Source organism: Solanum lycopersicum, chromosome 2 (assembly GCF_036512215.1).
Source record: "Solanum lycopersicum chromosome 2, SLM_r2.1".
In the NCBI taxonomy this organism is placed as follows: Eukaryota; Viridiplantae; Streptophyta; class Magnoliopsida; order Solanales; family Solanaceae; genus Solanum; species Solanum lycopersicum.
Window position 1 is genome coordinate 61433333 of NC_090801.1, and position 21496 is coordinate 61454828.

General features: G+C 34.4%; 6 protein-coding genes across 6 annotated transcripts; 4 read left to right on the forward strand and 2 right to left on the reverse strand.

Annotated features, from left to right (window-relative positions):
- The first annotated feature begins 1497 nt into the window (after positions 1-1497).
- ACO4 (1-aminocyclopropane-1-carboxylate oxidase) lies at positions 1498-3191 on the forward strand. The gene is made up of 4 exons (NM_001246938.2): positions 1498-1700; positions 1813-2039; positions 2255-2588; positions 2671-3191. The coding sequence occupies exons 1-4, from the start codon at positions 1593-1595 to the stop codon at positions 2962-2964; spliced, it is 963 nt and encodes a 320-aa protein (NP_001233867.2). The 5' UTR covers positions 1498-1592; the 3' UTR covers positions 2965-3191.
- A 1346-nt stretch (positions 3192-4537) lies between these two features.
- LOC101268827 (protein CLMP1) lies at positions 4538-7818 on the reverse strand. The gene has a single exon (XM_004232631.5). The coding sequence runs from the start codon at positions 7487-7489 to the stop codon at positions 5153-5155; it is 2337 nt and encodes a 778-aa protein (XP_004232679.1). The 5' UTR covers positions 7490-7818; the 3' UTR covers positions 4538-5152.
- Positions 7819-10553: 2735 nt separating this feature from the next.
- LOC101268246 (expansin-A13-like) lies at positions 10554-13700 on the forward strand. Its single transcript, XM_004232629.5, has 2 exons — positions 10554-11328; positions 12940-13700. Exons 1-2 carry the CDS (start codon positions 10844-10846, stop codon positions 13247-13249), a joined length of 795 nt encoding a protein of 264 aa, XP_004232677.1. The 5' UTR covers positions 10554-10843; the 3' UTR covers positions 13250-13700.
- A 535-nt stretch (positions 13701-14235) lies between these two features.
- LOC104645788 (berberine bridge enzyme-like 21) lies at positions 14236-16127 on the forward strand. The gene has a single exon (XM_010318261.4). The coding sequence runs from the start codon at positions 14236-14238 to the stop codon at positions 15823-15825; it is 1590 nt and encodes a 529-aa protein (XP_010316563.1). The 3' UTR covers positions 15826-16127.
- A 935-nt stretch (positions 16128-17062) lies between these two features.
- On the reverse strand, positions 17063-18688 carry LOC101268538 (protein ALTERED XYLOGLUCAN 9-like). The gene has a single exon (XM_010318260.4). It carries the CDS (start codon positions 18301-18303, stop codon positions 17185-17187), a length of 1119 nt encoding a protein of 372 aa, XP_010316562.1. The 5' UTR covers positions 18304-18688; the 3' UTR covers positions 17063-17184.
- Positions 18689-19067: 379 nt separating this feature from the next.
- On the forward strand, positions 19068-20455 carry LOC101267956 (probable glutathione S-transferase parC). The gene is made up of 2 exons (XM_004232628.5): positions 19068-19519; positions 19798-20455. The coding sequence occupies exons 1-2, from the start codon at positions 19196-19198 to the stop codon at positions 20140-20142; spliced, it is 669 nt and encodes a 222-aa protein (XP_004232676.1). The 5' UTR covers positions 19068-19195; the 3' UTR covers positions 20143-20455.
- The last annotated feature ends 1041 nt before the right edge of the window (positions 20456-21496 follow it).

The window sequence follows — 21496 nt, forward strand, 5'->3', positions numbered from 1 at the left end:
GTTTTTATATATTTGATCGTAACTTATAATATTTCTTTCGTTTACTTTTTTTATTATTATAAACTTTGAATTTTACACGTTTTTTAAGAACAATAATTAATATGAACATTTTATTATGATATTTCATATTAATTGATGTATAATATTGAGTCTCACGAACTAAAAATAAACAGATATAATGCTTTTTATTTTAAAAAACATAATTCATTTCACCATTATAATTAAAAAAATATTAAAATATAAAAAATATCATATAAATTGAAACAAATCAAAAGAATTTGCATTGCACTTTGTACGATGATTATTAATTATTATGGATTTTTTTTTGTGAAAGTTGTTATTTGATTCCAAAAACTCTTAACTTTTTAGGCGGCGGGACTTGCAAAATTAGGCTAATTAATCTCAATCTTATTAAAAATTAAAATAAAATATCTCAGGTGGATTTCCAATGCCGACATTACCTTTTTTGCATCTAATGCTTTCGATTAGGATTTAATTACGTAAAGATGAATCTAAGAGCTTCTTAATAGTAGTATAAGACAACATTACCTTTAATATTTTAATCAAAAAAAGAATTCCTTTTGCTCATGTAGCCTATCAATGGCCACATTTTTATTTTTCTTTACTAATTAATAATATTTTAAGAAATGGAGCATCTTTTCCTTTTTATGGACCATGCCAAGATGACACTTCTACAACTAATTTAAGTTGTATACCTAACTCAACTACAATATATTTGATATATAATTTTATAAAATAAGATATGAGATAGATAAAATGTATGCATACCTAATATTTCGAAGAGAGTTCATACGATATTATTTGAAATAAAACATTTAACCAGAACAAGCGGGAGATGAAGGGAAAAAGTAGCAGAAAAATAAAAGGAACACTTATTATTATTAGGTGCAACTTACTTATTAGTTACCCCACCAAAAGAGAGACAATAAGTAGGAATTGCCCATAGCCATGGCTACAAGACATTCTTCCAAACCTGGCAGGGGTCCATCAGTATGTACACACATACATCATCCACCACTCCTGTTCCCACTTCTCATTTCTTTTATATAATATATAAAAATATTGCAAATTTATCAAATTAGTTTTTGCATGCATTTCAATTATTTCACATTATTGGAATTTTATCGAATATGTAACAAAATTTTAAAAAATATATATATAAATTGAATCAAAACCACTCTATTTAAATGGATTCATTACTAACGCATTATATCTGCTTCTGACCTGTATCAAGTAACTCGATTTATCAATAATTAGACGAACTAAAAGGAACCTATCAACATATTTTCTAATTTGTTCCAAGATTTGAAACTACTCTCCAGGCAACTTCTCACATTCCCTTTATTTGCTTTAGATTTTATTTTTTATTTGCATGTCAATTTTTTAAGTTAAAATTCACCCTATCTTTTATCAATTCCATCTGTTATCCTACCCCTTTCAAAGGCCTATAAATACCCCTCTCTAGCATATTACTTTATCACTCACACCATAGAGAACAGATACCAAACACAAGCAAATTAAAAGATAAACTAGAGAGTCAGCTTAGTAAGAAAAGAAAAAAAAACAGAAAAATGGAGAGTAATTTCCCAGTTGTGGATATGGGGTTGCTTCAAACTGAGAAAAGGCCTGAAGCAATGGACAAAATCAAAGATGCATGTGAAAACTGGGGTTTCTTTGAGGTAAAATTATATTTTACACTAATACAGGATCTTGAAGAAATAAAAAAAATTAACTTTCTTGATTTCTGAACTTTTTTTTTTTTTTGGTTGTCTGTTATGTGATATATCAAAGCTTGTGAATCATGGGATTTCTCATGAATTGCTGGACACAGTGGAGAATTTAACTAAGGGACATTACAAAAAGTGCATGGAACAAAGGTTTAAAGAAATGGTGGCAAGTAAAGGACTTGAAGCTGTCCAAACTGAAATTGATGATCTTGATTGGGAGAGCACTTTCTTCTTGAAACATCTTCCTGTTTCCAATGTGTATGAAGTTCCTGACCTGGATGATGAATACAGGTTTATAAAACAAAAAAGATCCAATTTTTATCATTTCATATAAACATATCCTATACTAGATGGCTCCAAATATCTGGGATTTGTATCAGTTCAGCTTGTCACTTATAAAGTGACAAACTTTACTGTTGATCAGAGTCTATCCTTAGTCTTGAGTCTTGATTAGTAGTTCTTTTTTTTTTTTAACTTAACTTATATTACCTATAACCTCATGACAGGAAAGTTATGAAAGATTTTGCACTGAAGCTAGAGAAACTAGCTGAAAATCTTTTGGATTTGCTATGTGAGAATCTTGGACTAGAGAAAGGTTATTTGAAAAAAGCATTTTATGGCTCAAAGGGTCCAACTTTTGGTACCAAAGTTAGCAACTATCCTCCTTGTCCCAAGCCAGACTTGATCAAAGGCCTTCGCGCTCACACGGATGCTGGTGGCATCATCCTTCTATTCCAAGATGACAAAGTCAGTGGTCTCCAATTGCTAAAAGATGGCAATTGGATTGATGTACCTCCTATGAAACACTCTATTGTCATCAACCTCGGCGATCAGCTAGAGGTATGCATTCCTTTTAACGTGTTGTAGCAGGTAATCGCCTTATTTTTCTAGGGTAGTACTGATTTTGTTTGAATGATTGAAGGTGATTACTAATGGAAGATACAAGAGTATTGAGCACAGAGTGATTGCTCAACAAGATGGCACTAGGATGTCAATAGCTTCCTTTTATAATCCAGGAAGTGATGCTGTCATATTTCCAGCACCAGAGTTGATTGAGAAGACAGAAGAGGACAACAAATTGAAGTATCCAAAATTTGTGTTTGAAGATTATATGAAGTTGTATGCAGGTCTCAAATTCCAGGCTAAGGAGCCTAGGTTTGAAGCAATGAAGGCTGTGGAGACTACTGTCAACTTAGGTCCAATAGAAACTGTTTGATAATCTTTTCAAGGGGGAATTTGTTTATGTTTTAATAGGACACTAATTAAGAGGATTAAAGAAGTTAAGGTTTCTAAAGCTGTGTTGTCCTTTTAGTTAATAATTTACTATGTTACTTGATGTGTCATTGTCTGTTGTTTGGTAGTGAGCTGTTTGAGGTTGTTCTCTATGGGGTATATTGTAAAGTTTCCTCTTTTACTTTAATGAAATCTATGCTTAAAGAAAACAAACTCTTTCTATCACTTACTACATGTTTGAGTTTAATTAATATACACTGACAAGATAAAAAGAAAAATTACGCTGAAAGAGAATTATGAATAACTTTTCATGCTAGACATGGATTGGTAACATGCAGAACATATAAATCACATGTTACAACGGCTAAAAGTTAAAATTGTATGTTCGCGGAGCATGTTTTTTTTATATTATTAGTGTATATAAATAAGTTTTAAAAGCGATTACCTTATAAAGCTCGCTAAGCCTCGCTTCCCTCTCCCCTTCACTTATTAAGTGGAAAATAGTCGTCGGCATTCTATAAGCGACTTGACCGAGTCTACGAAGCTTTGCTTTTCTTGAGGGTTTGTGTTACAGCACAACTATAATATAAAAATCAGAAAAGGACTCTAAAACTTAATTGAAAAAGGAATTTGGATGACATAGCAAAATTGACAACCTCAAATCATTTATTGCTTTTTTTCCTTTTTATCATGACTGTCATTTTCCAGGGATTCTCAATTGAACACCAAAACAACTCTGATGTTAATAGGAAAAGACACAAGTAATAGTATAGATACTCAACCGCTGTGTTTCACCTTTTTTTTTTCCCTCTGCATTATCTGTTGTCATTGACAATTATGTGTACAACAATTACCACCTTAGATTCCCCAATGAAAAGGGATGGGAAAAACATAGAAGTGCTATTAAACCTGAATTGTGTATGGGCGCACTACTTTTAGAGTATCAGATACGCACCTATAAGTCTGAACAACATAGAAAAAGGCAAGGGTGGATTTATCATTATGATACATCTGAACTCACTGCTTTACTTTTGACATGTACCATAACTTGAAGAGGTCTGCGTATTTGAGTATGATTCTTTGCAAAAGTGGAAAAGAACCCCAGGCCATTTGGTCAAACTACTTTATACTAGTAGTATTTAGCTACAGTTGTCATATTTTGTTAAATGCACATTTGTAACATCTAAATTTCTAAAAGAACTGTAGAGACCCACCGCAGCGCCACCATTTCATTCCTTTTCTCAAAAGCTCTGTTTTGACAAAGAGGTACAAAAAAAAAATACGCTTTAAGGCTAATTGGCTAATGGTTTCATAGGGGGAAGACAATTTTAAGTTCTGGTGATATTGGATTCCTAGACTAACACTTGCTATGAAATGTGGGAGCATTCTACTGCTGCTGGCTACATTTCAAGCATGTAATGAAAATTTTGAAGTGCAAAAATTCCAAACAGTGAGAAATATGAGTTGTTACATAGAAAACTTATATCTTCAATGGAATAGTATCCATTATGAACAGCACACTTGATTAAGAGTTCAAACATCAACTTCTGAACAACTAAGCAACAAAAGCAAATGAAACTGCCATTTATCAGAAATTCAACCATTGACATCTACATTTCAACAGCCTGAAATGCTAGCAACAATGACATGTCTTTTCTGCCATGATACTGACATGGAAATCTGAAATTACAACTTCCAAACAAGACCAAAAAGGCGACAAAGTAGCATGAAATTACATTCCGTGGTTCTCTCTTCACGAATAAATGTAGGATAAGCTACAGCTTAAGAGCAAATGCCTGCTGGAAACACAGATTGCTAATGGTTTCGAACCGTGAGCTGTTTCTATCAAAATATAACTACGGAATTAAATGTTAATTTTGCGGAGGCTAAAAATACTAATCGCGTCAATAAAAAAATTTCAGAAACCAAACTCAATGTAGAAAAATTAGTGTCAGGCTGACGGTCAGAACTTGTTGGCACACATTCATAATCTAGAACCTTCAGAGACAGCGCATTATGATGCCAGTTCTCCACCAGCATCGAGAAGATAATGCTACCTACTCTTCTAAAAGTGAACTTTCCGTCGCCCCATTTCAGACACATGCATGAAAAAAATGCTAATGCAGGTGATGGACAGCGCAATCCAATGAAACTGGAAGCAGGTCACTGCCCTAAGCTTGACTAGCATCATTCTTATGATTTGCAGCAGCATCAGTGTTCAAGCTCTCAACCATTTGTTTAGATCCCTCTGCAGCTTCCTCATTGGAACAATGGTTCTTCAAAACTGTTGAGATGTCACTCTCAGAAGCTCCAGCAAGCTTGAAACGCTCAACTGCTGTATCAAGGTTTTTCTTCCAACCATCCAAAGCCAACTTACATTCAACTTGAGAGCGCTCAAAGAGCATGTTACCCCAAAATAAATGGATCTGTGATCTCATAACAGCAGCTTGCTCTGCAGCCTCGTCAGCTGAAATTTCAGCTGGACCAGCAACAGCTGACGCCTCACTTTCAGGACCACTTGCTTGCTTCTTCCTTCTCCTTAATAGTTCATCCTTCTTGCTGGTGCTAGGATCCTTTAGTTCATTAGCTCTCTGCTCTTCAATCTTCTCCCACATTTCCGTCGCAGCTTTCATTTTTAATTCTGCACTGTCAAAGAGTGCAAGAGTCTCAGTAGGATCCCAATTTGATAGGTCCTCTTTCTTAGCCAAGATAAAGGACCAGTAAAGTTTTGCCATTTCAAATTGCTGCTGCCCCAATGCCAGCAACCCCTCGTAAAAGTCTGGTTTGATTAAGAGTGCCTCCTCATATTTTTCTTTGGCCAGAGAATATTTTTCTTTCACCCAGTCATATGCTGCTTGGAGTTGTGTAGCCATCATCTCCTTTGAAGCAGAATCATCAATTGGAATTCTTTTCCTTGCTGAGCACATGTGAACATTTCCCCAGTTGAAGAAAGCAAGAGCTGCAACCTCCTGAAATTTTAAGGCAGCCTTGTCGAAAAGAACTTGAGCCTCTTCACTTGTGACAGTTTCCTCAAGGGCTTCAGAGCAAAGCTCCATCCCAAGTTCATGCAGATCAATGTGAGCATCAGGATCGATGCCTACATGGGTCCTGAATAATTGAGCAAATTCGAAAAGCCAGTCATCCATTTCAACCTCTTTGCAGTCAGGATTTTCGGCTGTAGCCGCTTTTTCTGTGATAGTTACCTTCTCTGCCTTATTACTCTCATTATCCACAGTTTCAACCACCAAGTCACTTATTGAAGAATGGGATCCACTATCATCCCCTTTACTCCCTTCACTCTCGACAGGCTTCTCCTCTTCCTCTTCCAACAAGGCTGGCTCTTGTTCAGGACTCACCTCAACGACGTGCAATCTTAACAACCCAATGGCGCCGGTTTTATCTGCATCAGGGTCTTTTGGTAGTAAACCATCAACCCAAGACTCTGCCGATCTAAGTTCAGCCGTACAGGTTATAGTTACTAAATCTCCATCACTGTCCTTATATTTAACAAGAACAGATTTTGACATAGGGAACCGTTTGCTAACAATATCCCTCAACACTCTAAAACTGCAAGTCACAGGCATCTGTGCAAGCCTTATATCATGATCATAAACAAGCTTCAATGGCCTCCAACGAATGGCAACATCTTTAGAATGTCCATGAACAGCACTAGATGCTGATAAAGATGCCTTCTCTCTTTGTCCATCCTTATTGCGATCAGCATGTGGCCTGGAAGGACCATTTGCAGGCTTCAAAACAACTTTTGGTAACTGAACTTTGGCATGAGGACCATTTTCAGCTGGCGTAACTTGATATGGCTTCTCAGGCTTATTATTAACTGATATAGCTGAAGCCCCACCTAAGGGTGCTGGCTTCTTAGACATTGGCCGAGCAGGTAAGCATGGTCCTAAACCAGCAATAGGAGCTGCACCCACTGCAGAAGCACCAAGTGCAGCTGGAGATGGGCGGCTTTGGAGGTCCTGCTGGGCCTCTGGACGAGGACCAAGTGCCATCCTCAATCGTCCAGCAATCTCCAAAGCATCTCGGTGATTCGGATCAGCACCCAATAGTATCTGGACATCTTGCATCGCCATTTCATATTTCCCCACAGCCTCAAATGCACGAGCCCTTCGTAGAAGGGCCCGAACATAAGAGGGCTGAACCTGAAGTGCCATAGTGCATTCAGAAACAACAGAATCATAGTCTATGGGCTTCATTTGCATCAAACAGGCTGCCCTATTGCTATGAAAAACAGCTCTATCAGGGTGCGTCTTTGGTGTAAGTTTGAGAGCATTCTCATATTGCTCCAGAGCACCCACATAATCCTTAGCCTGAAACCTTTTGTTCCCCTCTTCTTTCAGCTCATGGGCTCTTTTTGAGAAAATTGATGAGTCCAAATCAACACTACCATTAACAACAGGTGAATGGCTGTTCCCTACAGCCCCTTGGTTTTGGTTTTGGTTTTGACTAATACCCGCCTTCTTTTTCCTACCACCTGATTTCCCCATGAAATTGTCCTAACAGTAACTTGTACAAAGATTCAATCTTTATTCCCAATAAGCCAGTATAAACTAATATATCACTATACTTCACCCTTCTTTTTTAAGCTGTATAAATCAAGAATCAGAAATGATAACAGAAAGAGCTACTTACAGGTATAAAGTTTCCACCTTTAGTGCAGAATTTAGAGTTTTCTGATTGAATCTTGAAGACCCAGAAGATGGATTGAGGAATCTGATAGGTTGGATAAATGGGTGTGTTTTTTTTTCGAGGAGAAGCACTAATGTAAGGTTTTGGGTTTGAAACCCTAGATAGCTGAATTCACTTTGGTGCTGTTTGGATTGAGTATCCAACGGTGGGACCCACTATTTAGGTCTAAATATTGTGAACCATGCGATGGATGATCATATTTTATAATCACCGTAGATCTTATTCATTTTATATTACCCTAAAACTTTATTTTAAAACTCGCTTCTATGTCAATCAAGTTATAACTAATCCCGTAATATTACCAACATTATATTATATGTTTATTTTGCCTATTGAAGTCCTTGCGATATATTACTAGTATTTTCAAGAATCAGCCCAACTGAGCCATGAATATATGAAGTCTAATTTTGTAAACATTTAATCTTATTTTGGAGTGATCTTTAGTTTATTTTTTTAAATATAATGTTTTTAAATTTTTGTCTATACTGCTTGTTTATAAAAAAATTATCGATCAAAATATTATTATTTATGATCTTATTTATTCTGCGTGAGTTTAGAGAATTTAGATCTAACTTAACATAAATTTCGTAGGAATTAAGTTATGTTATACCGTATTACTCCTTGTTGTGCCTTTTACGATATAATTTATGAATTCAAAAACAATTTTTTGAGTATCTCTTTCGCTCATATAAGTTTTATAAAATTATGTTATGCAGTATGATACAATGAATGTTTCTTTTATGATATAATTTGTGATATGTTATGGTATAAAAACATGAACTTATGATAAGCGAATCCTTATTTGTTATTTTGGTGTTTAGTGTCTACTTAAGTAATTGTTAAGGAAAAAAAAAAATTAAAATCATGGTAAGGTAAAAATTAGTAAACAGCCAAATATAACTGTGTGCGCAAAACGACCAATGAGCATGGGAATCGCTACGTTGGTTTGCCGTTAATGGGCTGCTTTGAGTGGGTCAGCCCAAACATGAGTTACTTTCTTTTTTTTAAAAAAAATAGGTATTAAAAAATTTATACGAAAAATATAAATAAATTATAAATATCACATATTTTTAAGATAAAATTACAATCTATCACTTAAAAACTTATAATTATAAAAATTCCTCAAAACGGATATAATAATATAAGTCCTGATAAATTAATCTAATGCACGAGATACTTAATCGTTAGGTAATATGCATTATATTTTATACATGACACACTAATTTGATGCGCGAGATACATTTTACACATGATACACTAATTTAATACGCGAGGTACATTTTATACATGATACACTAATCTAATGCGCGAGATATATTAATGTGATGCTCAAAAATGAGGAATTTTTAAAGTTTGTAAAACTTATAAGGAATAAAAGGAATAATGGTAATAAGTAAACTTAAAGCTGAGATTTTCGTGATAAATAAATTATTAAATTTTACATATTAATATACATCATAAAAATATTGATCAAAATTCTTATAATTTAGCTATAAAAGAAAAAAAATTATGACAATTAATGACAAACGGAAGAAATAGACTCTATTCAACAATTTTCTTCGTTAGGGGGAACCTAAATGGTAAGAATTATAGTGCAAATTGCCTGAACCAATGCACCCCTAAATAGTTTGAGACAAATTTGTATAATCATATATTATTATAAGAGGGAACCAAAAAAATTAAAAGTTGAATTACGATTTTATCCTTATTATAAATTTAAATGTTATAAAGATATTTAACTATTTAATTTAAATATTAAATTATATTATTTTAATCAAAATGTTAATGACTTTTCCACTCTTTAGAATAATTTTTAATTAAAATATCTAACTTAATTTATTTTCTTGAAATTATTTAAAATATTATTTTTTTTGTTTAATATTTATTTCGGGATTCAATGAATTTTGATTATCAAAGTTGAATTACTTTTTGCCTTTTACTTAATAAAAATATTTAATAAACAAAACTAACTAATCTAATTAGTAGTATTATTTAAATTGTTACACAATCTAATTAAATAGGAGTAATATTTTAATTTATCACTCAAATTACAACAGCCTATATTCAATGTTTTGGAATCTATATTCAATGTTTTGGAATTGCTAGCTTTTTCATCTTCCTAAAATTGTCCTCTATTCAATATTTTAATTTCGTTTCAACTTCCGGAAATTATGAAACATTAATGTGAAGTTCATGAATCTATCAAGCCCTTAGTATAATTTATCTTTTACTATATAATTATATATGCATTTATCCCATTAATTTTAAATTTTTTATTTCTTTTAATTTTCATCCGTTAGAAAACTTTTCATGTACTCTATTAAGTTTTATATAAATATACATAACATTTTTTTAGAAAAAAAAAGTAGGATGCAGTTCCAACTGATTTGCACAGTAATTTAGATAAGTGTATTACTATTCAAATTATATCATACGATTGAAAACTTGAGATTCTTATAGCCGATTGCATATTTGAGGCAACAATGTCAAATAACCATTTCGTGGTAGTTTACCTATCAGGTGATGTTGATTAATTAGTTAAAATTGTTGTGTCTTTATTTTGTTATTCTTTAATTTATCTTACACTTTAATATATGTAAGTGCATGTATTACTATAGAAAAAAAAAAGTTATATATGAGATTATATACTTTAGAGGTTTAATCAAAAATTTGAAGTTATTAGTTTAATATGGTGGTGCAATGCATGAAAAACATTGATTTTAATAGTTTGTCATGTTACATTCAATATACATATATTTTACTAATTATGTGTGTTGAATTCAAAAAAGAAATGACTCAAAAGTTTAAATCAGACAAAAAGTAACCTGTCCTTTTAAATCTATACAACTCATATTATTTTCTTAAAAAAATTACTTAACGTGAAATATACGTGCTACGGACGTATTCGAGAACTAATTTATTAAAAAGAGAGAGAAAAAGGGGCGCCGACAAGCCCAATTGGCAAAGTTCAAAAAAGCAGTGAAGAAACATGACCATCCATGGTAATATCTCTGCAAAAAGTGACAAACTTTCCCTTTTCTCATAATTCCCTGCATAGTGAAACAACTCATCAGATTCAAGAGTTTAAGCAAAGCAACAATTTTTCATCTCTTTGATAGTGAAGAAGAACATATACACTCCATTTTGTAAGTATGCTACTACTGTCACTTTTAGTAGCATTCGCACTCTTTTCTCCAACCCCATTTGTCCATTCTCACTACAACTGGTCACCTTCTTCTTCCTCCACCTCCAATTTTCAGTCCGAGTGGCGTCCTGCACGCGCCACCTATTACGCCGCCGCCGACCCACGTGACGTTGTGGGTGGCGCGTGCGGATATGGGGATTTGGAGAGAAATGGGTATGGAAAAGCTACAGCTGGGTTAAGTACTGTGCTTTTTGACAAGGGTCAGATCTGTGGTGCTTGTTATGAAGTGAGGTGTGTGGAGGATCTGCGGTGGTGCATTCCGGGTACTTCTATAATTGTTACAGCCACTAATTTTTGTGCACCAAATTATGGGTTTGATCTAGATGGTGGTGGTCACTGTAATCCACCTAATGCCCATTTTGTGCTACCCATTGAGGCTTTTGAGAAGATTGCCATTTGGAAAGCTTCTAATATGCCCATTCAATACCGCAGGTTCGTGCAGCAACTAATATATGCTTGTTTTTAGAAAATATCTAACTGATTCTATGTTTCTCCTAATCCAAGAATCATACTTGTAGAATACAGTTATTCCATTTTAATTTATTTGTCCGATTATGACTTGATGTGGAATTTAAGAAAGCAAGAAAGACTTATCAAAATGTGTTATAATTTTCTAGTGTTAAGCAGGTTAGGTGAAAAGTTGAAAATAAATAGTTGCTAATAAAGGAAAGAGGCTAACAATCTAAACACACTAAAAACGAAAGCAAGACAAACAAATTGAAATGGACTGGATATTATTTAGCGTTAGAATGAAATAGAACTGAGAAAAGGGGAATGGATTCATAACTCAGATAATATAGGACTGAGGTTTAGTTGTTATATTGATTTACCCATTTATAGCCAAAAGTTTTACCAACTGTCAGCTAAAACATTCTCTGAACTGGTTTGATTACAGCTTAAAAACATCAAGTATTTACAGCTGTAGTTGAGGTTGAGGCCCGGGAGAAGAGCTGTGTTTGAGATTCTTGAATATTTAATGATAGGTAGAAACAAAAAGAAAGTATCTGAAGGACATTTACTGAAAACAGAAATGAAATTTGAATTAATGCTAAGGACAGGTAGAAATGAAAAAAAATAGACATTGCAATTGAGAGTACGAAAAGAATGAAGGGGGAAAAGGAAATAGAGATGTAAAGTACAATGGGCCCTAAAGGAAAAAGCCAATGAAATCTCCTGTTGATGAACTACACGAACCTAGCTATTACTTGTGATTTCATTGGCTTTTTCCTTTAGTAAGTAATTTCAATGACTTCCAGGGAGGGGCAAATCTTTTTCTAATATTTATGATATGCATGATCTGTATCAGAAGAATCATTATCTATGTATTGATTTCTGTAGATTCTCATATCTTCTATTTGTTTCAAAAGTTATCCTGAATTGTAATGTGAATGTTTCTCTTCAAGGGAAGTCTCTAATAACCTTTTGGCCAACGCATGTGAAAAAATATAAGCATATGGAACATCCAAACAAATGTATTTATAAAAATATCCTGCTGAAGATGATCTAAAGTTCATTTGTATTGGAAAATGAATTGAGAGCTTCCTGGGAAATGGGAATTGAACAGCACTATTGGTTCTGGCTGTGACTACCTCCCTATCAGTTTCACTTCTCCATCCTGTCCTAATAAAATAAATTCTACAAGCTAGAACTTTAGACCCATTCATTTGCTTAAGTCAATGGTGATTTATGTGCAAATAGATATAGGGATACACTCACAAGAGGTATTCCATGTCGCAATCCACCAAATATGCACCTTTTGGTATTATTTGCGTTCCATAATATTTTGTATAGAAATTAGATGTACTTCCCAACCAAGAAGCACCATGAAAAGATTTGAGACTGATTACACCATCCACCTTCAAGTGTCTTTTCTTTCCGCTTGTCCATTCAGTGCAATTTTCTGCAAATTTCATGTAGTCCTTCTGATCCCAAAATAGGTCTCCCTTTTTAATTTGACAATGCAAGTAATTTCCAGAATTCCCTTGTTGAAGACCTTTTATGTATGGCACCTAACCATATGCTTGGTTTCTTAATTCTGAACAGGATAAAGTGCAGAAAGGAAGGTGGAGTTCGATTCACTCTTGGTGGCTCTGGTATATTCTTGTCAGTTCTAATCAGTAATGTTGCAGGTTCGGGTGATATAGTGGCAGCAAAAGTTAAGGGTTCAAGAACAGGCTGGCTTCCTATGGGTAGGAACTGGGGCCAAAACTGGCACATTAATGCTGACTTAAAGAATCAGCCGCTTTCTTTTGAGATGACTAGTGGTGATGGGGCCACCTTAACATCTTACAATGTAGCTCCCAAGAATTGGAATTTTGGTCAGACCTTTGAAGGCAAGCAGTTTGGGTCTTAGACTCATGCCAAAAGTGTATCTATTGCTCATCTTTTATTTTGGATTGCTCAACATTGGCTAGCAATGTTGGGACATTTTTGTTCGAGTTCATGTTGGACAAGTGACTACCTGATTAAGTCGTTGCAGAGCAAAGCTCTGCGATTGTGCGGTATGTTGTTGTTCACTCAATCCTTGTGAACTTGAACGGAACCAGAGAAGAAACTTGCCACTTGCAAGGCAATTTTATCAAGCAATTGTTTTGCCAGTCAAATGTTGCAGAACCTGAATCAAAGTTGTTAGAATTGTTGATTTGTAGATTAAGAATGTTCCTTTTCGAATCTGATGAAATTTATGAACTCATCCAAAGGAGACAAATATTTCCTTGTTATTGTAGATTTTTTTGTCAAACGATCAAAACATTATCCTTATCTTGTCACCTTTATTTATTAAATATTTGTTTCAGTGCCTGAAACCCACTGATACGACTCAAACTCGAAACTTCGGGAGGAACCTTTACACCTTTGGCAGTACTCCTGTCAAGATTATGACATGTTAAAATAGCATGTCATCCAAAGTTCATTTTCCTTGTGTAGTTTTTTGACACATGCCATACTGCTGTCCTAGTTACATCATCAACAAAGACTTGGATAAACTAGAAATCAAGACTGCAGATGATGCATTTTGTCAGTTTGTAGAACTCAAATCAAGGTTTCGATTAGGAGTCTATAGTTTAAAGAACCGGCGTGAGAAGACAAGTAAATATGGAGAGGATCTACATTCACTTAGTACTACTAAACTGCAAGATGACAAAAACGATAGTTTTCTACTCCAGTTCACAACATTATGAAGAAGAAAACAAGGCACAACAGTCTGCTTGATGAACTTTGTATTACACCTGATTTGCTGGCATCTTCTCTTGTTATATTTCTAGTTGGCCTGGAATAGCTTAACTCTCCATGTCCCCATAGCGGAAAAATAAAAGAAAACAAGGAAACCAGGGTTTCGATATGGAGAACTCTCTCTTTCTAACCATTTCTTCATTTCTTTTTGTTATCCATTTTGTTCCGTTGTCAGCCTCAACTCTATCATACCTGAGCTTCCTTCAGTGCTTATCCGAACATTCACGTCCATCTGACCACATACTGTCAAGAGTGTACACTCCAAACAACTCCTCATATAAGTCTGTGCTACAACACTATATCAGAAACCAGAGGTTCAATAGATCAACCACTCCAAAACCCGACATTATTTTCACTCCGTTGCAAGAATCCCATGTTCAGGTTGCTGTCACTTGCTGCAGGAAAACTGACAAGTACCTAAAGATCCGAAGTGGAGGCCATGACTACGAAGGCATTTCTTATGTCTCCAACATCAGTTTTGTTCTTCTTGACATGTCTAACCTGCATTCAATTGATGTAGATATCCAAAATGAAACTGCTTGGGTCCAAGCTGGTGCACTTCTAGGCGAACTTTACTACAGAATTTGGGAGAAAAGCAAAGTTCATGCCTTCCCAGCTGGTGTTTGCCCAACTGTTGGTGTTGGTGGACACATAACTGGAGGAGGATACGGTAACCTGTTAAGAAAATATGGACTGTCAGTGGACAATTTAGTTGATGCACGCATAGTGGATGTTCACGGTAGAATTCTTAACAGAGAATCAATGGGAGAAGACCTGTTTTGGGCGATCAGAGGTGGGGGTGGTGCTAGCTTTGGAGTGATATCGGCCTACAAACTTAGATTGGTAAAAGTTCCTGATGTTGTTACTGTTTTCCGGGTAGTGAGGACCCTCGAAGAAAATGCAATTGACATTGTTTACTGGTGGCAATTCATTGCAGAGAAAATAGATAGCAATCTCTTTATAAGGTTAGCTCTAAAACCTATTGATGAGAAGCAAAAAGGAACTAAGACAATTACAGCAACATTTGTATCATTATTTCTTGGAGATTCCAAAGAACTTCTATCCATCATGAATAGGGATTTTCCTCAATTGGGTTTACATATCGAGGATTGCAAGGAAATGAGTTGGATAGAGTCTGCACTTTTCTGGGCAAGTTTCCCTAATGGAACACTGCCTGATGTTTTGCTCAACCGAAAACCTGGAGCGAAGTTTCTGAAGCGCAAGTCAGACTATTTGCAGAAACCCATTCCCAAGGATGAGCTAAAATCTCTATTAGATAAAATGATTGAATTAGGAGACACAGAATTAGTATTCAATCAATATGGTGGAAGGATGAGTGAGATACCAGAATGGGGAACTCCATTTCCTCACAGAGCAGGCAATATATTTAAAATCCAGTATGCAGCAAACTGGGGAAAAGAAGGAAACGAAGCAGAGAACTTCTATTTGAACCAGACCAGAGTATTGTACAACTACATGACTCCTTTTGTGTCAAAATCCCCAAGATGTGCATATTTAAATTATAGAGACCTTGACATAGGGGTCAACCATAATGGAAACAATCGCTACATTGAAGGTCGTGTTTATGGATTGAAGTATTTCAAGGATAATTTTAATAAATTGGTCCAAGTCAAGACTTTTGTTGATCCAGATAACTTCTTCTGGAACGAACAGAGCATCCCTCCTTTAGCAGCATAAAGTACTCTGTGCAACCTTGAGGTATCAGTATTTCCACAAAGTTTCCTGTGAAAAGATTAGTTTGAGAGACAACCTTCTGTATAATATGTATTTGCAACTTCCTTTTATGCTGAATCAAGTCTGTTTCAAGGGACTAAGAAAAGCAAATAACACACACCTTTCTCAGTTCTCATACATCTTAATAAGCCTCAAATAGAATATGTATTTCTCTTTTCCCTTTCCTTTGGAGGGAGGTGGGTTTATAGACAGAGGTGTAAGTTTTTCCTAGTCCTAATTACCTATTTTCCAATCAAAGGTTTTAAACATCCCGCACTCTAGATAAGAACCTCCGTCAAAAAAGAAACTACATCAAAATCTAACGCATCCAAAGACAAACTTCATAAAAGTTTGTAGCTCTGGCTCATAAGTATAATGCAGGAACTCAAGTGTGATTAAGCTGTATCGTGCAACTAGTTTCCTAGAATGTAGTTGTGTAACTGACTGTAAACCTACACGCCCACTTTAGTTCATTAACTAAAGAACTAATATCTAAATTGTATAATCCATAAATTACTCAAAAATAATCTAAACTTCGAAACTGTTCACCTGTCTCCTTTTTTTACGAGTAAAGTTTCGTTAATAAAACATTACCAAGAAGGTATCTGAGGGAAAATTATTCAACTTGACATATAATCGCTTGGGAGTTAGCAGCAACTAATCACTGAGTAGAGCTTAAATCTAAGGACCTCCATTTCAGGAGAGAGCATATTGGTCAAAATGAATTTTGCTATGAAATTTCAGCTCATACTATTGGTTGGATATGAAAATATATATATATATATATATATATATATACACATACTAGCTTATTGGATGTTTGGACTACATTTTCAACAATGATTTTGACAAAGAATAGCAGGAATTTAACATGTATAAGTCTGAGGACCTGTTCAACCTGATGGGAAAGAATAAAAGGGCACAAAGAGAATCACCAATATGTTTTTTACCATATTTGCCTAGCTCTGAAAGAAATTAGATCAGCTTTGTATGGAATGCAAGAGAAAACTGAATATAGGTGCATTTCATGGAGATATTAAAACCATTAAACATTGATGTGAATCTCTATACATGTTCCTGTTGAAATTTGTTGTGAGACTGAGACAACAGGTTTCCTTGCTCCAACATATAAGCTGTATGAGTATTAGTAATTCAGCAATTGAAGAAAAAGGGAGGGGGGAGTGTATATGAACCTCAGTAAGGACTAGCGTCAAAAACTTCTTGCCACTGGTCTTCAGTTGATGAGTGTAACATCAGGAAAAGAATCCCATATAATAGTGAAAGCTCTAGCAATTACAAACTAATTTTATTACCCTGGCTCCATTACAGCTTCTGATTAGATTCTATAAGCAATCCATTTAGCATTACATGAACTGCAGCTTCATATACAACTCTGTGATAATGCATTCCGTCAGCAGTACAATGAGTTCCACAATTATTACTCAATGCATGAATGTCCAGCAACAAAAGTGGTCCACCAGATTGTCGCAGCAGCTTACTGCTATAAAGCTCATCAGTATAAGCTCTCCACATCACATCACTCATCTTCTCTTGCTTCTCATCTGTATTCAACATAGAGTTTATCAGCTTTGGCATTCCCAGCCAAAAGAAGTTGGGTGAACGAACTGAAACTAAATTCGTGCCAGCTCCATCATTAACAAAATCTGAAGGTACTGGTAACAGCAATACCACCAAATCCCCCAACAACTTTAAGGAAACACCATAATCAGTTGCATTATTTATATGTAACATATCCCATAGCCCTGTCCCAATCACGAATACATCAGGATAAGGGCTCTTTTTCTCTTCAAACCCCAGAACCAAATCAGTCAAGTTACTCACATAAGGCGCCCAAATAAAATCTAACTTCATCCCAATCTCATCAATAAGTATGTTATAATCACTATGCCTCTTGAACAAATCCCCCCTAATCATCTCCATTTCACTTTCCCCCAATAACAACTCCAACAAAGAAACTACAAATAACCTTGCCTGTGAATCCCCAGCAACAACAACCCATGACCCATTAAACAAATCTGAAGCATCAGACATGGACAACTTATGGAAATCACATTGAACAACAGGCTCAGACTCAATCCACTTCCAGGACTCCTCACTACTACTCCTAACAGTATTTTCCACACTACTATTCTCATTATTCAATTTTTGAAAATCAAATGCTACTTGGTGAAGTAAAGAAATACAAGAATCAAGATTTCCATTTGATGATGAAGAAGATAAGGGTAGTGAACCTGGTGAAGAAAGCATAGAGGAGACTGAAGGGAAATAAGGGGTCAAATGAACACAAACAGCAAGGGTAATAAAGAGGGCACAGCTGAAAAATAACATTTTGTTGCGACTCAAGTGCCAACCAGCCATACCGACAGGGACAAAGAGTACAAGAAAGGCCGCCAATACTCCCAATTGAACGGCGCCCCACATTATTTCTCTGATTCTGACTGTTAAATCACACGAAAAGAAAAAGAAAACAGAGCTTTGGCAGCAGAGTTTCAATAAATGGAATATTGGATCCAATTGAAGATGAATGGAGTGTCTTTGCTGCTATTCTTGAAAGGGAATTCCCATAAAAAGAGAAAAGGAATAAACTTTGAAAGCAGATTAGCAATCTTTGATTTGGGTTGTTGGAAATTGAAAAAGAAACAACTTTGTATGAAGATTTTTCAAGAACAGGAAAACAGAGATCTTCAAAAAAATTTCAAGAACAGAATGTCGAAAAAAATTGAATGGTATAAAATATTTGGGAAGTTAAAAAGGGCAGTAAATATGGACTTTCTGAAGCTGATTCGAATTTAATATCATTTCAATACTAAAATAGATATATCATACACAATATAATCTTACAAAAAATTCTACGTAGTTATATTTAAGTTCTATTTTTAAAAAATACAAAGATTATTTTTAATATATTTCTCCATTCAAAATAAAAATATCATATCATTGTGATTACGTGAGGGGAAAAAACATGTGAGAAAGAGGGAAAAAAATAGTTTCCAAATGAAGGTATGAGAAACAAATCAGTGCCTTTTGCCTCGAATAGAATTTGCAAATTGCAACCCTTGTCTTTATTTGTTGAATTCCATAGAAACAATAATAATTTTTCAATTTATTTTAACCTGTTCAATTTAAACAATTAAAAAATAATTTATCACTTGATTCATTTATTCAAAACAACGACATTTTCAATGCCCATCTTGGAAGTTCAGCCCAATCAGAATATTACTTTGGAAATTCAGATTCTTGCCTTTATATAAAGCCCAGCATGTACCAATCATCAAATTAAACAGAAAATAAATAATTGAAAACTTTATCAAAAATGTCAAAAGATGATGAATTGCGTTTATTGGATTTCTGGGCAAGCCCATTTTGCATGAGGGTGAAAATTGCTCTATCTGAAAAAGGTGTAGCCTATGAATCTCAACAAGAAGACTTATTTGGTGGTAAAAGTGATATGCTTCTCAAATCTAACCCAATTTATGAAAAAGTTCCAGTTTTGTTGGATAATGGAAAGCCAATTGTTGAGTCCAATAACATTGTGTATTATATTGAGGATAAGTATCCTTCTACGAACCCTTTGTTGCCTTCTTGTGCTTATGGACGCTCCCGTGCACGTTTCTGGGCAGACTTCATCGACAAAAAGGTATAACTGAAAAAATATTAGACTATCGTCGTACAATACCAAAAAAATTATAATTTTACGCCATAGACTAACATTTTGTTCTCAAGAGATCTTTAGATTGCGGTCTAAAAGGTTCATAAGTTGTTGTAAGCAATATAAAATTCTACTAGTGTAAAAATTTGTCAACTGATCGCGTCTAGTCAAACAAGGTCACGTAAAATGAGGTAAAATGTATTTTTTTTTATATAATACACCATCTGTTAATTAGTTTAACTTAGTTGGATGTGTTTGAGGTGTAGATATTTGAAGGAGGAATGTGCATATGGAAGAGCAAAGGTGAAGAACTAGAGATTGCAAAGAAAGATTTCATAGAAATCTTGAAGAAGCTTGAAGGAGCCATGGGTGACAAAGATTTCTTTGGAGGAGACAACTTTGGGTATGTTGATGTTATAGCCATTGCCATGACATCTTGGTTCCATGCTTACGAGGTTTTCGGAGATTTTAAGGTTGAACAAGAGTGTCCTAAATTTGGCTGCTGGATGAAGAGATGCCTTGAGAGGGAGAGTGTTTCTAGTGTCCTTCCAGATCCTGAAAAGATCTATCAGTGTGTTGTCATGCTTAGGAAGATGCATGGCATTGAATAGGACGGGTTCTGTTGATTCAACTGCGATACATACATGTACTAAAGGAAAAAATGAAATAAATAAATGTCTATGTATTAATAATTATTCTGAACTCGCGAATACTAGTACTTAGATTCGCCTCAGATGTAACATGCATGAATAACAGATCAGTTATTTTTGATGTGTTGCAAGAAAATCTAAACTGGGCCACTCCTTGCTGATTTGGGCCTTACTGGACAGGTTTTAGTCTTCTTTTTCTGTCAATTCATTGCTTTTTAGCCATCTTTTTGTTTATTATATAATAATGGATAATCCGCCAAAGTTTTTTTCTTAATTATACAGATTAATTGTACCGTGTGTTTACACAATTATTGATGTCAAATAATTGCCAAGTGATCATTAAGTCAATTATGTCAATTTATTAATTAATAATCCTGCATAAAATTAGCATATTTCATAACTCACATAAATACATCCTAAATATGAACATGTAGCAAAGATCTTGTTTGTTCAAATGTACTTTGGATTCGGTCTAGAAGATACTTATATATAATTTAAAAGATATTTATAGAATAATACTCCCTCCGTTCGAATCGTTTATCATGTTACACTTTTCGAAAGTCAATTTGATTAACTTGCAAAGTTAAATTAGATCACATTATTTCAATATTTTAAATAAAAAAAATAGATATTCTAAAACTATATGAAAAGTACTATAAATTACAATTTTTTGTATATTAATATGATGAAAAAATACATCTTAAAATGTTAGTCAAAATTTTTATAGTTTAACTCTAAAAATAGAAACCATGATAAACAATATCGGATAGAGAAAGTAATAAACCCAAGAAAAAGTGAGTAGAGACAAAGAGTATACTTTATTAATCTATCTATAAAGTATTTAAGCATCCATAGAGTAGTTGAAAATTCTGCACAAGTTCACTCAACTAAAGCAATGAAATTATACTAGTATATCAATACTCTATAGAGTTGTGGGAAGTAGCTAGGCCTACATTACCAAACAATAGGGTGTATTGCACCCATAAAAATATGTCATGTCACACTTTTACTACCCTATAACTAGCTAGAATGAATTAAAATACCTTCCCAAAACCGGCGAAAAATTTGATTTCGTAGTCCTTTATAATTTATATTTTTTTAGTTTTATGTTATATTTATACAAAATTTGATCAAAAGATCATATTCATCTATTTAACATATCACTTTCATCATAATCGATGATATATTTTCTTAATAAATATTAGTCATAACTCGTATCTTTCTTTTAGTGTTAAATTCTTACTAGGTGTTATCACTTTAGGTTTTGATTAATTTGTATATTCACCCAAATATCACATGTTAGCGGTTTAAGAGC

Coding starts and splice junctions, on each gene's coding strand:
- ACO4 (NM_001246938.2), top strand. CDS start 1,593: ATGGAGAGTAATTTCCCAGTTGTGGATATGGGGTTGCTTCAAACTGAG. Junction 1,701..1,812: donor AAAACTGGGGTTTCTTTGAG/GTAAAATTATAT, acceptor GATATATCAAAG/CTTGTGAATCATGGGATTTC. Junction 2,040..2,254: donor GACCTGGATGATGAATACAG/GTTTATAAAACA, acceptor ACCTCATGACAG/GAAAGTTATGAAAGATTTTG.
- LOC101268827 (XM_004232631.5), bottom strand. CDS start 7,489: ATGGGGAAATCAGGTGGTAGGAAAAAGAAGGCGGGTATTAGTCAAAAC.
- LOC101268246 (XM_004232629.5), top strand. CDS start 10,844: ATGCTACTACTGTCACTTTTAGTAGCATTCGCACTCTTTTCTCCAACC. Junction 11,329..12,939: donor ATGCCCATTCAATACCGCAG/GTTCGTGCAGCA, acceptor AATTCTGAACAG/GATAAAGTGCAGAAAGGAAG.
- LOC104645788 (XM_010318261.4), top strand. CDS start 14,236: ATGGAGAACTCTCTCTTTCTAACCATTTCTTCATTTCTTTTTGTTATC.
- LOC101268538 (XM_010318260.4), bottom strand. CDS start 18,303: ATGTGGGGCGCCGTTCAATTGGGAGTATTGGCGGCCTTTCTTGTACTC.
- LOC101267956 (XM_004232628.5), top strand. CDS start 19,196: ATGTCAAAAGATGATGAATTGCGTTTATTGGATTTCTGGGCAAGCCCA. Junction 19,520..19,797: donor CAGACTTCATCGACAAAAAG/GTATAACTGAAA, acceptor TTTGAGGTGTAG/ATATTTGAAGGAGGAATGTG.